The sequence below is a fragment of the Rhineura floridana genome, chromosome 16 (assembly GCF_030035675.1).
Source record: "Rhineura floridana isolate rRhiFlo1 chromosome 16, rRhiFlo1.hap2, whole genome shotgun sequence".
NCBI lineage: Eukaryota > Metazoa > Chordata > Lepidosauria > Squamata > Rhineuridae > Rhineura > Rhineura floridana.
Genome location: NC_084495.1, coordinates 39,186,490 through 39,199,963, shown reverse-complemented (window position 1 = coordinate 39,199,963; position 13,474 = coordinate 39,186,490). Strand labels below are relative to the sequence as shown.

The window sequence follows — 13,474 nt, the reverse complement described above, 5'->3', positions numbered from 1 at the left end:
GGATTCCTTCATTGCAATAACATTCTTTCTCTACCACTGTTCCTGTAATCTCCCCATCTCTTCTCCGTCACAGTCAAATGTCACTCACCACAATTCTCTGTTGTCTGTTGTTTTCCTTTTCCTGGCGCTCTCCTGCCCAAGACCCAAGATCAGCCCTGATGGATCAGACCAAAGGCCTGTCCAGTTCAGCATCCTGTCCCCACACTGGCCAAGAATATGCCTCTGCGAAGCCCACAAGCAGGACTTGACTGCCACAGCCCTCTCCCCAACGGTGAACCCCAGCAAGAGGTACTCAGGAGCACAGTGCCTCTGACACTGGGGGAAAGCAGTCCCCATCCACAATAGGAGCCACCTGAGAAGGGCTGAGTCAGACCACTGGTCCACATAACTTAGTATTGCCCACACTGACTTTTAGGTAAAAGAAAATAATCATAGAATCATAGAGTTGTAGGCCATCGAGTCCAACCCCCTGCTCACAGCAGGAAATCCACAGCTAGACCATGTCCCGCAGATAGCTGTCCAGCCTCTGCTTGAAGACATCCAGCGAGGGGGATCCCACCACCTCCTTAGGCAGTCGGTTCCATTGCCGAACTGCCCTTACTGTCAAGAAGTTCCTTCTAATGTCCAATCTGAATCTACGCTCCTGCAACTTAAAACCATTAGACCTAGTCCTACCCTCTGGGGCAGCAGAGAACAAATCTGTACCCTCCTCTATGTGACAGCCCTTCAGGTACTTAAAGAGTGTAATCATGTCACCCCTCAGCCTTCTCTTCACCAGACTGAACATGCCAAGTTCCTTCAACCTTTCCTCATAAGACTTGTTCTCCATACCGGCTATCATCCTCGTCGCCCTCTTCTGAACCCGCTCTAACTTGTCTATATCTTTCTTAAAATGAGGTGCCCAGAACTGAACGCAGTATTCCAGATGAGGCCTGACTAATGCAGAATATAGTGGGACTATTACTTCCCTCGACCTGGAAACTATAGCTCTTTTTATGCATCCCAAAACCGCATTTGCATTTTTTGCCGCAGCATCACACTGCTGTTTGCTATTATAAAAATACAAGAGAGTAATAGGAACTAATTTGGTTGGTCCTATTTCTTAGCAGAGATATAAAAATACAAGCAGCAGAATGAGAATAAACCACCCCCACCTTTCTCTATATAAACAACAACAGACACAATCTTTTAGGTAAAAGAAAAGAATGTTTACTTATGACCTCATATGTTAGGAACTGAGACTCCTATTTTCTTGAGCTTATGTTCCTAACATACGAGGTTGTAAGTAAACATTCTTTTCTTTTACCTAAAAGATTGTGTCTGTTGTTGTTTATATAGAGAAAGGTGGGGCTGGTTTATTCTCATTCTGCTGCTTGTATTTTTATATCTCTGCTAAGAAATAGGACCAACCAAATTAGTTCCTATTACTCTCTTGTATTTTTATAATACCGAACAGGTTATGTTGCCCGGAAATAGTTGAGAATTAAGCCAGATTTTTCAGGTTTTATTTTGAGTATTTTTTGGCATATTTTGTTTTCACCCTTTGTTCTGTATCAAGCACCAGCTTTAAAAGAGACTATTTTTGCTGCTGTTACTTCTTTGAGTTGTTTTAGCATAACAAAAGTTCTTCTCAGACCAGGAAGCATGTATCAGCAAGGCAATAGAGGGTTTTCAAGAAGAATGCCTGAACTATCTGCTGCTAACTTTGACCAGTGGAAAAGTAGAATCAGAATTATCCTAGCAGCAGAGAAAATTCTGTGCTGTATTGAAAATCCTAAACCAGAAGGGAATGACATAGAAGCTAGCATTTGGGAAGACAAAGATTATCTTGCAAAAGCTATAATATTTGATTCTCTGAAGGATGATCAGCTTATTTATGTGAATGAGTGTAAATCTGCCTCGGAGATGCTAGACAAACTCCAGATAGCTTTTGGAATTCAAAGTTTTAGATGTCAGACCATGTTGATTCGAGAGATAGTGAATTTAAAATTGCAGACAAAGGAAAATTGTGAAAAACATAACCCTTGTTGCTTATTTTCAACAAATTGAAATTGGCTGGACTTGATTTTAATCATCAACAGAAACTGGGCTTCCTAATGGGATCTCTTGGAAAGAAATTTGATCCTTTTATTTCTCTTTTAAACCACAATCCTGAGATTCAGTTTGAACAAGCCCTTGCAAAATTAAGAGAGGAATGTGTGATTCAAAGAGACTCAAATGATAATGGATCAAATTACATGGCTAGCAGAGATAAAGGGAAGGGAAAAGCCCCTCCCAAGAGCCAATCACAATGCTATTTTTCATGTGGGAGGCGCAGTCTCCTGGCTAGGGACTGTGACTCACCCAAAAGGTCAACAGCCAATGGTAGCTCTCCAAGTTTTAAACCAAGAGAACAAAGGCAGCATGCTTTCTCAAAGGAAAAGCAGGAACCTCAGAGAGGAAGAAATTTCCTTTTAACTCATAAGAGTCTTGTTGCTAATAAATATAAGCAAAAATCAAACAATTGGATTTTAGACAGTGGATGTACAAACCACAGTTGTTATAATGAAGATTTATTTGATGAAATAAACAGTGATACTGAAGGAAGAATCCAGACTGCCAATGGTCAATATATGAACATTAATGGATCCGGATCCATTGCTCTTAGATGCAAGGTATCCGATCAAACCATAGTCAATGTGGCAGATCATGTTTTATATGTCCCAGACTTAAATTGCAATATGCTGAGCATCTCAGCTTTAGACAAGAAAGGATTTGCAATACATCTGCAGGATGGAAAGTGTACAGTGACCAAATATGATGAATTACTTGCACTAGCTTATGAAAATGGTGGTGTTTATGAACTGAGTCTTACAGCTGAACAAGCAAACACAGCCATGGTGGACAAGGAAGAGACCAGCCTAGAACTTTGACATAGACGACTGGGACATCACGATCCAAAGGCGATCCTACAGCTACAAAAGCAGAACCTTGCCACAGGTATCAAAGTAAACCAACAGAACTATGATAAAGCAAGCAGGTGCGTAAATTGCATTGAGGAAAAGGGTGTTAGGCCCTCATTTCCACCAAAGACTGAAAAGAGAAGCACCAAGGTGCTAGATCTCATACACAGTGACCTCTGTGGACCATTTAATGTACCCTCACTTGGGCAGAATAGATATGTTCTCATTCTTGTGGACGATTTTTCAAGGTACTGTGTGACTTACTTATTGAAGGACAAGAGTCAAACGCATGAGATGCTGAAGAAATACATCTCCATGGTGAGCACAATATTTGAAAGGAAGCCGAAAGCTCTACAAAATGACAACGGTGGTGAGTTTATATCGCACCAAACACAAAGTTTCCTGGAGGAACAAGGCATTTTGCACAGGAGGACTGTCAGTCATACTCCAGAGCAGAATGGGATTTCTGAAAGGAGACTTAGATCTCTTCTGGAAATGACAAAATGCATGCTTGCTGACGCTGATCTACCCAAAAGGCTGTGGGGTGATGTGATCATGGCTTCAAAGTATATCCAGAACAGATTGGCAACCAAGGGTACCACACATACCCCATTCCAATTGTGGCATGGGAGGATTCCAAACCTGGCACATATCAGAGTGTTTGGAAGCATTGCTTTTGCCTACATAGCAAAACAAAAGAGGCAGAAGCTAGATGCTAGAACAGAACAGACTATTTTGATAGGATATGTTCCTGGTAGCAAAGGCTACAGAGTTATGAACCTAAAGACAGGTGAAGTCAGCACAAGGCACGTTGTCTACTTCAACGAACGAAGCAGAGCCGACAAAAGAGGGACTGTGCTAGATTTCTCAGAAGAGCAAGGACACCACGTCCAATCTCTTATAGATATGCCAGTACCCACATACAAAATACCAGTGACATCACAGATATCTGCACAACCTGGCCCAAGCTTTGAACAAGAGGAAGAGGCAGACATTGCAGAAAGTGATGATGAGGCTGAGAGAGGTACAGACACAGATGAGAATGATGAGATGACTGGACTGGAAGATGCTGCAGAGCTAGACCAGATCCCAGAACAAGCTCCCAGATCCTCATCGTGAACCAACAAAGGTGTACCACCTCTACGCCTGTCCTACCTCGCAAAGTTGGTGCTACCCAGAGAACCATCGACTTTGGAGGAGATCAAGCAGATGCCAGCATCTGAGGGTGCTCAGTGGAGAAAAGCCGCTCAGGAGGAGATGGATGCACTGCACAAGAATAAGACTTGGACCCTGACAGAACTTCCACCAGGCAAGAAAGCCATAGGATGCAGATGGGTGTTCAAGGTGAAGCAAGATGCAGGAGGAGAAATTGAACGCTATAAGGCAAGACTAGTTGCCAAAGATTTCCTGCAGAAATATGGAGAGGACTATGATGCTACTTTTGCTCCTGTTGTCCGACACAGCACAATAAGAATGCTACTAAGTGTGGCAGCCTCCAAACAGATGCATGTCAGACACCTCGATGTCAAGACTGCCTTTCTGCATGGAGAAATACCAGAGGAGTTGTACATGCAACAACCTCCAGGTTTCGTGAACCAGAAGCAAGCACATCTTGTATGCAAACTTAAAAAGGGCCTGTATGGACTCAAGCAAGCTGCAAGGGCCTGGAATGAGAAACTGGATAAAATGCTCAAGGAGCTAGGCTTCAATCAAGGTGAGGTAACCAATGCCTGTACACCAGAAGCAAAGATGGACATTTGACATATATTCTGATTTATGTCGATGACTTGATTGTGGCAACTCAAAGAGATCAAGACTACAGAGGAGTTGTACATCATTTGAACAAAGAGGTTGAAATCAAAGAGCTAGGCACTGCAACATACTACCTAGGCATCCAGATTGAAAGGGAAGCAGATGGCTCCTACCTACACAACCAAAAGCAAAAGATTGTTGATCTTTTAGAGACTCTAGAACTCAAGGATGCCTATCCTGTAGCAACGCCTATGGCAACAGACTTTCTTAAAGACAATGATGTAGGTGAAGCTTTACCAAATAATAACAAGTACAGAACAGCAATAGGGAAACTTTTGTACTTGACCACAAACACCAGACCTGACATAGCAAGTGCAGTAGGGATCCTATGTAGGAAAACTAGCACATCCACACAAAAGGACTGGATTGCTGTCAAAAGGGTGGCTAGATACTTGAAAGGGACTATGAAGATGAGATTGCCAGCTAATAGTGATCCAAAGCTTGTGTGTTACACTGATGCTGACTGGGCTGGAGATAGCTCAGACTCCAAGACAACTAGTGGCTTTCTGTTTATGTATGGAGATGGACCTATCTCCTGGGCTAGTCACAAACAAGACATAGTAGCATTTTCTTCCACAGAATCTGAGTATATAGCTGCTGCAGAAGCCTGCAAAGAAGCCATTTGGCTCAACAGACTACTAAAGGACCTTGGAATAAAGGTGCAGAGACCTATCCAAATGATGGAAGACAACCAAAGTTGTATTAGACTTTCTGAGACTGAGAGAATCACTCCACGAACTAAACATATAGGTATAAAATACCATATTGTACATGAGTTGACAGAGAAAGGATTCATCAAGATGAACTACTGTCCAACTGCAGAGATGACAGCTGACATCTTGACAAAGCCATTACCAAGAGACTGTTTCCAGAGACTTCATGTCAAAATGGGCTTGTTAGATTAATGCATGCAAATTTGAGGAGGTGTGTTGGAATAGGCAAATGTTGCATGTTCCCTTTAAGGGATATTTGGGGAATATCCCATGTACCTGTTTTACCATGATGTAACTTCCTAATGGGTGGGATTACTTACCTGACTTCCTCCTCCTTTGTCCTGGGGGATTTTTGAATATTCTCCATTGCTGATCTATCCACCATTGAGAGAGGCCGCACGGCACAGATGCTCTCTGAGAGCATCAATACTAAACCACTAAAATGAACTGAGACTCCTATTTTCTTGAGCTTATGTTCCTAACATATTAGGTCGTAAGTAAATATTCTTTTCTTTTACCTAAAAGATTGTGTCTGTTGTTGTTTATATAGAGAAAGGTGGGGATGGTTTATTCTCATTCTGCTGCTTGTATTTTTATATCTCTGCTAAGAAATAGGACCAACCAAATTAGTTCCTATTTCTTTCTGGTATTTTTATAATACTGAACAATGAGATGGGGTGTCAAATCCTCCAACAGCCACGCACCAAGCCCCCCTCAGTACTCAAGGAAGCGGCTACTTGCCTCATGGCCCAGATAATCCAATCATGTGCCTAAAGTAAGAGCCCACCTGTGGTGAAGACAACTTCTCTGGTAACCAGTTTCTGCTCAATGATAGTGAACTGGGGCAGCTCCAGCACCTCTATCCCAGTCACAGCGGAGTCATTTCCTTGCCAAAAGAATACAATGTCATCGATTGTGTAGCCATCTGGATGAAAGAGGAAGCAAAGAAGGGCACAGTCAGAACTAGGCTGAAGGACTGCAGCAGCTGGAGCCATCCTGTGCCTCGTCAGTCCCACAGCGGTAGCTGCCAAGTGTGGCCTAAACTCCTCTGTGGCCCTCCCCACACAGGCATCTTGGGCGTCCTGACTTGACCAGAAGGAAGGGTGGGAGGAGCCCTGGCACTTGCTGGTTTCAGGGGAGGCTGTGGGAGCAGCAAAAGCAGCTGCCTGAGGCCTGGTGCTCATCAAGCAGTCAGGAAAGCAGGAGGAAGAGTGGCTGGCCAGCCAGTTGGGCAGAGTCCCTGCACCAGTAAGACAGTAGGAAGGGGCTCTGAAAAGGGGTAAGGAGGGAAACTGCGCCAATGACTACTGGTTTTCTTTGCCAGGGTGCCCCATATGCCTGAGCTCCAATGCAAACCACCAAGGGCTCTGGCAAATCTAGTTAGGATGGCATGGGCAGAAGAAGAGCCAATGGCCTTGGTCCCAAACTGGCTCTGGGATGAGGAGCCTGCTAGCAGTTAGCTGTGAGTAGAACAGAAATGAAATTACATCCAGCTGAACCTGGTCAAATCGCACTTCTGGAAATAGACACTGAGGAAATCCCACTTGAAAATGATGCAAAGGTATAATGACATTTGCAAGCTGATATTACAGAATATTATTTAGTCCAGCTGTAATTGGTACTAGGCAAGTAATACAGGTGTGAACAATTCTGCAATCTGCCTGAGGCTGAGCACTAGGCAAGAGAGGATAAAGCTGATTCCCATGCTGGAAGAAGGCAGGGGAAACTAGAGGGAAACTAGACTGTTTCGTTTTCTCCAAGGCTGTCCCCCCAAGTGGCCAAAGCAGGAACCTTGCACAGGCTAGGCTGATGGATACGCACAGCTTTCAATTTCCAGTGTGCAATTTTGCTGGTCGAGGGGGTATCTCCTCAGGTCCATCATGCAAGCAGCTGTGGTGGTGATTCTGGAGAGAGAAAAGGAAGACAAATCATCATGATGGGCTGTTGTTGCTATGACAACCAGAGAATGAAACTGTAGGGAAGGACTGTGTGTAGGGAGGAGGTGAGCGCTGCTCGTCTCAACATCAACTGCATAGTTTAAATCATTTGTGACTCACTGCAACTGGCCCTGCATCTCTGTTACAGCAAGGCACTCTCTCTTCTCAGGGAGGGAGGAAGACAGAGAGTGCTTGGGAAAGAGTGGGAAGAGAGACATTTGTGTTTGTGATGATGGTGCAGGGAAGGTCTGTAAGAAAATAGATCTATAAAAGAGAAAATGCACACACAGCTCATCTATTTGGCACTTTTAGGAGAGACTCAGTAGCAAAATCGGCAGTTTTAAATCGGACTTAAACATTGCATCTGGCAAGGCATTTTGGTTTCTAAATGTTTCCATAAGTTGATTAAAATGCAAACACACACCTTTTCCCCACTTGGTTCTGTGGCACGTGTCCCACCAACCACCAACCATTAATTATGTAAACAAGTTATATAATCCCAATTCACCAACACATACAAGCAAATTACGAATTCATGAATTCCAAAATGCCAAAATGGGAAATGCCACTATACAAATGCAAAATCAACACATGGAATGAGGTCCAATTTCAGTCTACAGTCACCCCCAGAGTCTGCTGGGGCAGCTTTATTGGGTCTGAACACGGCAACAGCAGGTCAGTTCTCCCTCCTAGTCTTTGCTGCCATGAGGCAGCCATGCACATGGAGTAAGGCAGCAGCTGTTGCTGTCGCCACCATACTTGAAGAGGAACTGGAAGTATGGCAGATGGACTGAGCATCTCCTACAGCACCAGTTGCCAAATTATCCCTCCTACGCAACTGTTAGAGCTTTTCCAGGCCTGGGCTTTCCTGAGAGGACCACATACCCATTTCTCATCCACTCAATGATGCCTGTGCAAGCACTGCTGTTGCTGGCTTCTTAGCACATAGAACATTGGCACAAGCTAGTTAGTCTGAGTCATTCATAGCCCAGCAAGAAATATCATCCCGAAATGTTTTTCTGTGGAGGTGTAGGCATCACTGGCACCTACTGCAGGTTCAAGGTTCTTGTGTTAATTCACAAAGCCCTAAATAACTTGGACCCAAAGTACTGTAAGGACTGCTTGATTCCTTATGCTGCACCATGATCACATAGATCCTCTGATAGGGCACTTCAGGTGGCTCCCCACCCCCAAGAGGTTTGGTTGGCCTTTACTAGGGACCAAGCCTTGCCCTGTGGAACTCCCTGCCTTTAGAGGTCATTCTTGCCTGCTTTTAGACATTTCCTGAAAATGCTGTTATTCAGACAGGACTTTGAAATGTGGATTTCTTTTTACCAGCCAGTATTTATTGATGATTTTATTGATGATTTTATTGATGATTTTATTGATGATTTTATTGATGATTTCATTGGTTTTATTGGAGTGTTTTTATGTTATATACTGCCTTGCTATCTTTTTATGAAAGTGCAGGCTATAAATATTTCAATAAATAAATGCTGGATGGTGCCAATGACACTATTGCCAGATGCACCACAGAGCTGTCCTAGGCTTAGCTGTGCCTTTTTGAATGCCCACAGTTTACAAAAAAGTTTTTCTCTTTCCTCTGTTTTTTTCTTGAAGATGTTTTCCAGGCTGCACAAGCAGCTCATGGGATAAAGAATGGTTTTGGTTGCCCAGGAGAATCACCTTCTTCATCATATCTACTGGGCAACTTTCCCTGAAACGCCTGCCAGGTATTCGGTAGTGCAACAAAATATCACGGTCCATAGTAGAGTATCAAAAGTTGCAAACAATGGAATTCCTTCTTGCTGGACCTGTCAGTAATTTTAGTTACTGCAAAATGGACCATGAACTTTTGTTGCGCTATAGAATATCTGATGCTGTGGTCAACTGGATGGGGGAGAGGAGGCTAAAACTGAATCCACAGAGGATGAAATGATGCTTATAGGGAATGACTGTGGTGTGGAAGGGATTTGTCTGCCTGTGACTGATGCAGTTTCTGTAATCCTCCATGAACAGGTTAAGAGCCTAATGTTGTTGCCTTCTTCCATATTTAGTTTATTGGAAGGCTTTGTCCTTTTCTGGACAGGCTTGAGTACTGCAATGTACTCTATGTGGGCCTGCCTTCAAAGACAACTTGGAAAACACACATGGTTTGTTCTGCCTTCACAGGTAGCAACCCCCTGCCTGGAATGCCCTGCCCCTACCTTTTAACATGGCTGCTCCAAACCGCTTTACAAATTTGACCCTTCACTTCAGAAAGAGGTCTAAGAAATGAGTAAGAAGGTTATCTCCCCTTTTCTGTCTACCCTGTGGGCTGCTATAAACTCATTTTGAAAGCCAACCCAATGCCAGTGAATAATAATTGACAGTGAGAAAACACACATGGTTTTGTATACCTTCACAGGCAGTAGCATGGGAACAACCACACTTCCCAGTATGTGAATTCTCTTTTACCACTATTGAACAAGAAAGAAACCGTCATGCAACCAACAAGGTGCATCATCAGTGGGTTTAAGGGGGTTGAGCTGAGTGCATGGAACCACATTGGCTTCTATGGATGAAAGGGAGTGAGGATAAAGGTAAATGAAATGCAAATAGAAAAAGAAAAAGAAAAGACAATGATGATTTCCTAAATGCAATACCATAACAACAAGGTTTCCTATGAGTAAGGCAGAAAACTCAGCATCCCCAACAAGTCAGGATTCCTAACCAAAACTGAAAAAATCCTGGCAGCCAGTCAGCCAAGGTCACAGAAATCCCCATGCAGCACAACCTGACCCGGGGGTTGCACTTAGTGTAGAACGCTGTGACACAATTGCTGATGTGAGTGAGACCCTATCAGCACATAACACCTCTGTGGAATTGGCCCCTCTTCAGCCTCCTACAAAGTGGCCCTGCTTCAGGCAGCCGCCCCACAGCAGGTGGCTGCAGAGGAAGGCTCTGAAGGGGAGCCTCACCACCAGCCCCTGGTTGAAATGGATGAGGAAGAGTGCTGCCTTTGAGGGTGGAGGGAAGAGAGCCACCCACTTTTGATGCTAGACTGTCCTTCATGTTCTTGAACAGACAGATGGGCTTGTGTTCAAGGTGCAGAGTTGGCCAGGCAGGAATCTCCCCCAAATTGTTTTTTTAAGTGTTTTTAAATTTGCATATTTGTATATTTGTTTTTATTGTCTTTAATTGTTGTAAACCGCCCAGAGAGCTTCGGCTATGGGGTGGTATACAAATGTAAATAATAATAATAATAACAATAATAATAATAACAACAATAATAAATTAATAATAATAATTAATAATAACCTTTCACAGACTTCCGGGAAGGGTTGCTTTGCCTGTGCTGCCTCTGAGTCGAGCTCTCGTCTCAGAAGAAGCTTTTTCAGCTTTAAAATCAGTCAAAACGTTCTTTTTGACTGGTAAAGATTTTCTCCCGGACAGGGAGAAACGTAGAGATTAACCACAAAGCCTGTTTTTGTGGGGAGGACTGGATTTCATTTATTTATGAGAGAAGGTTCAAACTGCAATGCCGGACGGACTTTCATCAAGCTCTAGCTGATTACAACAACACGTTTATCTTTTCTTCAAAGAAAAACGGACTTTAACAGGCAGATAAGCATCCTTCTCTCTATTTTCTTTTTTCACTTGGTTTAAATTGTTGCAGCAAAAAAGAGATTTTTCAATGAATCAGCTGTGAAGAACTTCTGGGTGAGTTATGGCTTTTCTCTTTCACTAACGAAATTAAAGAGGAAAGAAATCGAAAAAGCTTATATTTGTTTTTATTGCAAAAAGCTGTCCTGGAGGTGCATTCTAAAGATACCAACGGAAGAGGGATTTCTATTTCGAGGAGGGAAAAAAAAATTATTATTATTTTAGTCTATTTCATTTTGACGAATCTGCTTGTTCATGACGCCACTAATTGTTTTGATGTTGGGAACTAAGTTTGTTTTGTATTCCTGAACACATAAAAGATAAGGCAGGCTGTATTGTCTACACTGATGTCAGCAAGCCTGTAATATTAACCCAATTGTGGCTGAAATAATTTTTGTTTCTGTGGTTTTAAGAATGACAACCAGGAAAGTGATTGAGACCATGGAAGAAATTACGTTTCAGAAAATAATGGGTGAGATTGAGATAACGAAACAAACCCTGAGACAGGGTAGTAAGGAGATGAAAATTGAATTTAACAAAATGACGCAGGAGCTTAAAGAAATAGGAGATTCTGTGAGAGAGGTGTTTGATGAGATTAGAGATGAGAAAAGAAAAATTAAAGGGAAGCTACAAACCCTGGAGATTGGAACAAATGTGAAATTGGAAAAAGATTTGGAGTTTATGGATGTTAGAAATAAAGTTTACTGTTTGGAATTCAACGTTGTCTCTGAAGAAATTAATGAAGATTTTGGTGGTAAAGTTATCAATGTCTTGGATAATTTTCTGGACTGGAATGATGTGATGGAGCTTGACATAGAAAAAATCTATGGAGTTGGCTATAGATATGTGACAGTGGAGAAACTCTTAAGAGATGAGCCAGTGCATTTTGTAAAAAAGAAGAACAGAGATATGACTTTGCAGCAATATTTCACCAACATATTCAGAATTCTTGACTGGAATGATGTGATGGGGCTTGACATAGAAAAAAATTATGGAATTAACTACAAATATGTGACAATGGAAAAACTTTTAAGAGATGAGCCAGTGCATTTTGTAAAAAAGAAGAGCAGAGATGTGACTTTACAACAATATTTCAGCAACATATTCAGAATTGATGGCAAGGACATATTTGTGATGGGGGAAATTCCCATCAGACTCTTGTTATATGTCTATGGCTATGACAGCAAGATCATCATGGGATACTGATAATGGATGAATGGATACTGAAACCACTGGATTTAACAGGACTATTGAAGATGGAAGATGGAATTAATATTGATAATGGAAGAATGGTTATGGAAATTATTGGACCTAACAGATTTGACGAGATGGATTAATCAATATGTTTATTTGGACTATGGCTATGACAACAAGATTATTATGGGATACTGATAATGGAACAATGGCTACTGAAATTACTGGACTTAACAGGATTATTGAAGATGGAAGATGGAATTAATACAGATAATGGAAGAATGGCTATTGAAATTATTGGGCCTAACAGATTTGAATCAGATGGATTAAGCGACATGTTTATTTGGAGAAAAATTGAAAGATATATCTCTCAAGGAATTGAAACCTCTCTTTGACTTTTTGTGGAAAGAATAAAGTAATGTTTATGAGATTTGATGATTAATTAAGATAACTACTGGAGGAAAGTGATTTTATAATATAATTTTAGAGACAGGATTGTTATATATCGTAGACCTATAACTGATCTGCGACAAATCGGAAGTCAACAATTTATTTTATTGTTTAATTGTTTTTGTTTTGTTTTGTTTTTTGTCTTTGAAAATTTGAATAAAAATTAATGATAAAAAAGAAATAATAACCTTTCACAGTGGCCATTCCAGAACCTCCTTTCTTTTCTTTTTATGAAAGGGCTGTAAGAGACAGGGCTGGATCCAGTCAGAGTAAATCCATAAAAATTAATGTGGCATAAGTTAGTTATGATTTACTTAAGTCCCATAAATTTCAATTGGTCTATTCTAAGTAGGAAAGGTTAGATCCAAACCTTTTTTAAAATTGACTTTTAGTTGAAGTCTTTTGTGGCTGTTTAGTTTAATTATCCATGTAGTTTAATTATCTGTTCGTTGCAAACTGCTTTGAGAAACTGGAAGGTCCGGTTCGGAATAAACCTCCCCCCTGGGATAAAAACCAAAGAAATGATGAAATTTTAAAAGGGGTAGGCCTAGAAATAGGCATTGTGAGAGCAGGGGCACAGGATATAAATTCAGAAGAGCAAAATTACCACAGGCCTAACCACAAGTGCCAAAGACACTTGAAGAGAGACACTGCTTACAAGTGCCTGTACGCTAATGCTAGGAGCCTCCGAACCAAGATGGGAGAACTGGAGTGCTTGGTCTTAGAGAAGAGCATTGATATAGTGAGCATAACCGAGACCTGGTGGAATGGAGAAAACCAG

At 41.8% G+C, this 13,474-nt stretch overlaps 1 protein-coding gene across 2 annotated transcripts in view; it reads right to left on the bottom strand.

The window, feature by feature from the left end:
- Window positions 1-13,474, bottom strand: part of GABRQ (gamma-aminobutyric acid type A receptor subunit theta) — a 76,135-nt gene that overhangs the window by 8,452 nt on the left and 54,209 nt on the right. For both annotated transcript variants that reach the window (XM_061598314.1, XM_061598313.1), the window contains exons 5-6: window positions 7,289-7,371; window positions 6,255-6,392 (exon numbers count right to left, since the gene is read on the bottom strand). In XM_061598314.1, coding sequence (XP_061454298.1) covers window positions 6,255-6,392; window positions 7,289-7,371 — 221 coding nt within the window. The remainder of the gene's footprint in view (window positions 1-6,254; window positions 6,393-7,288; window positions 7,372-13,474) is intronic.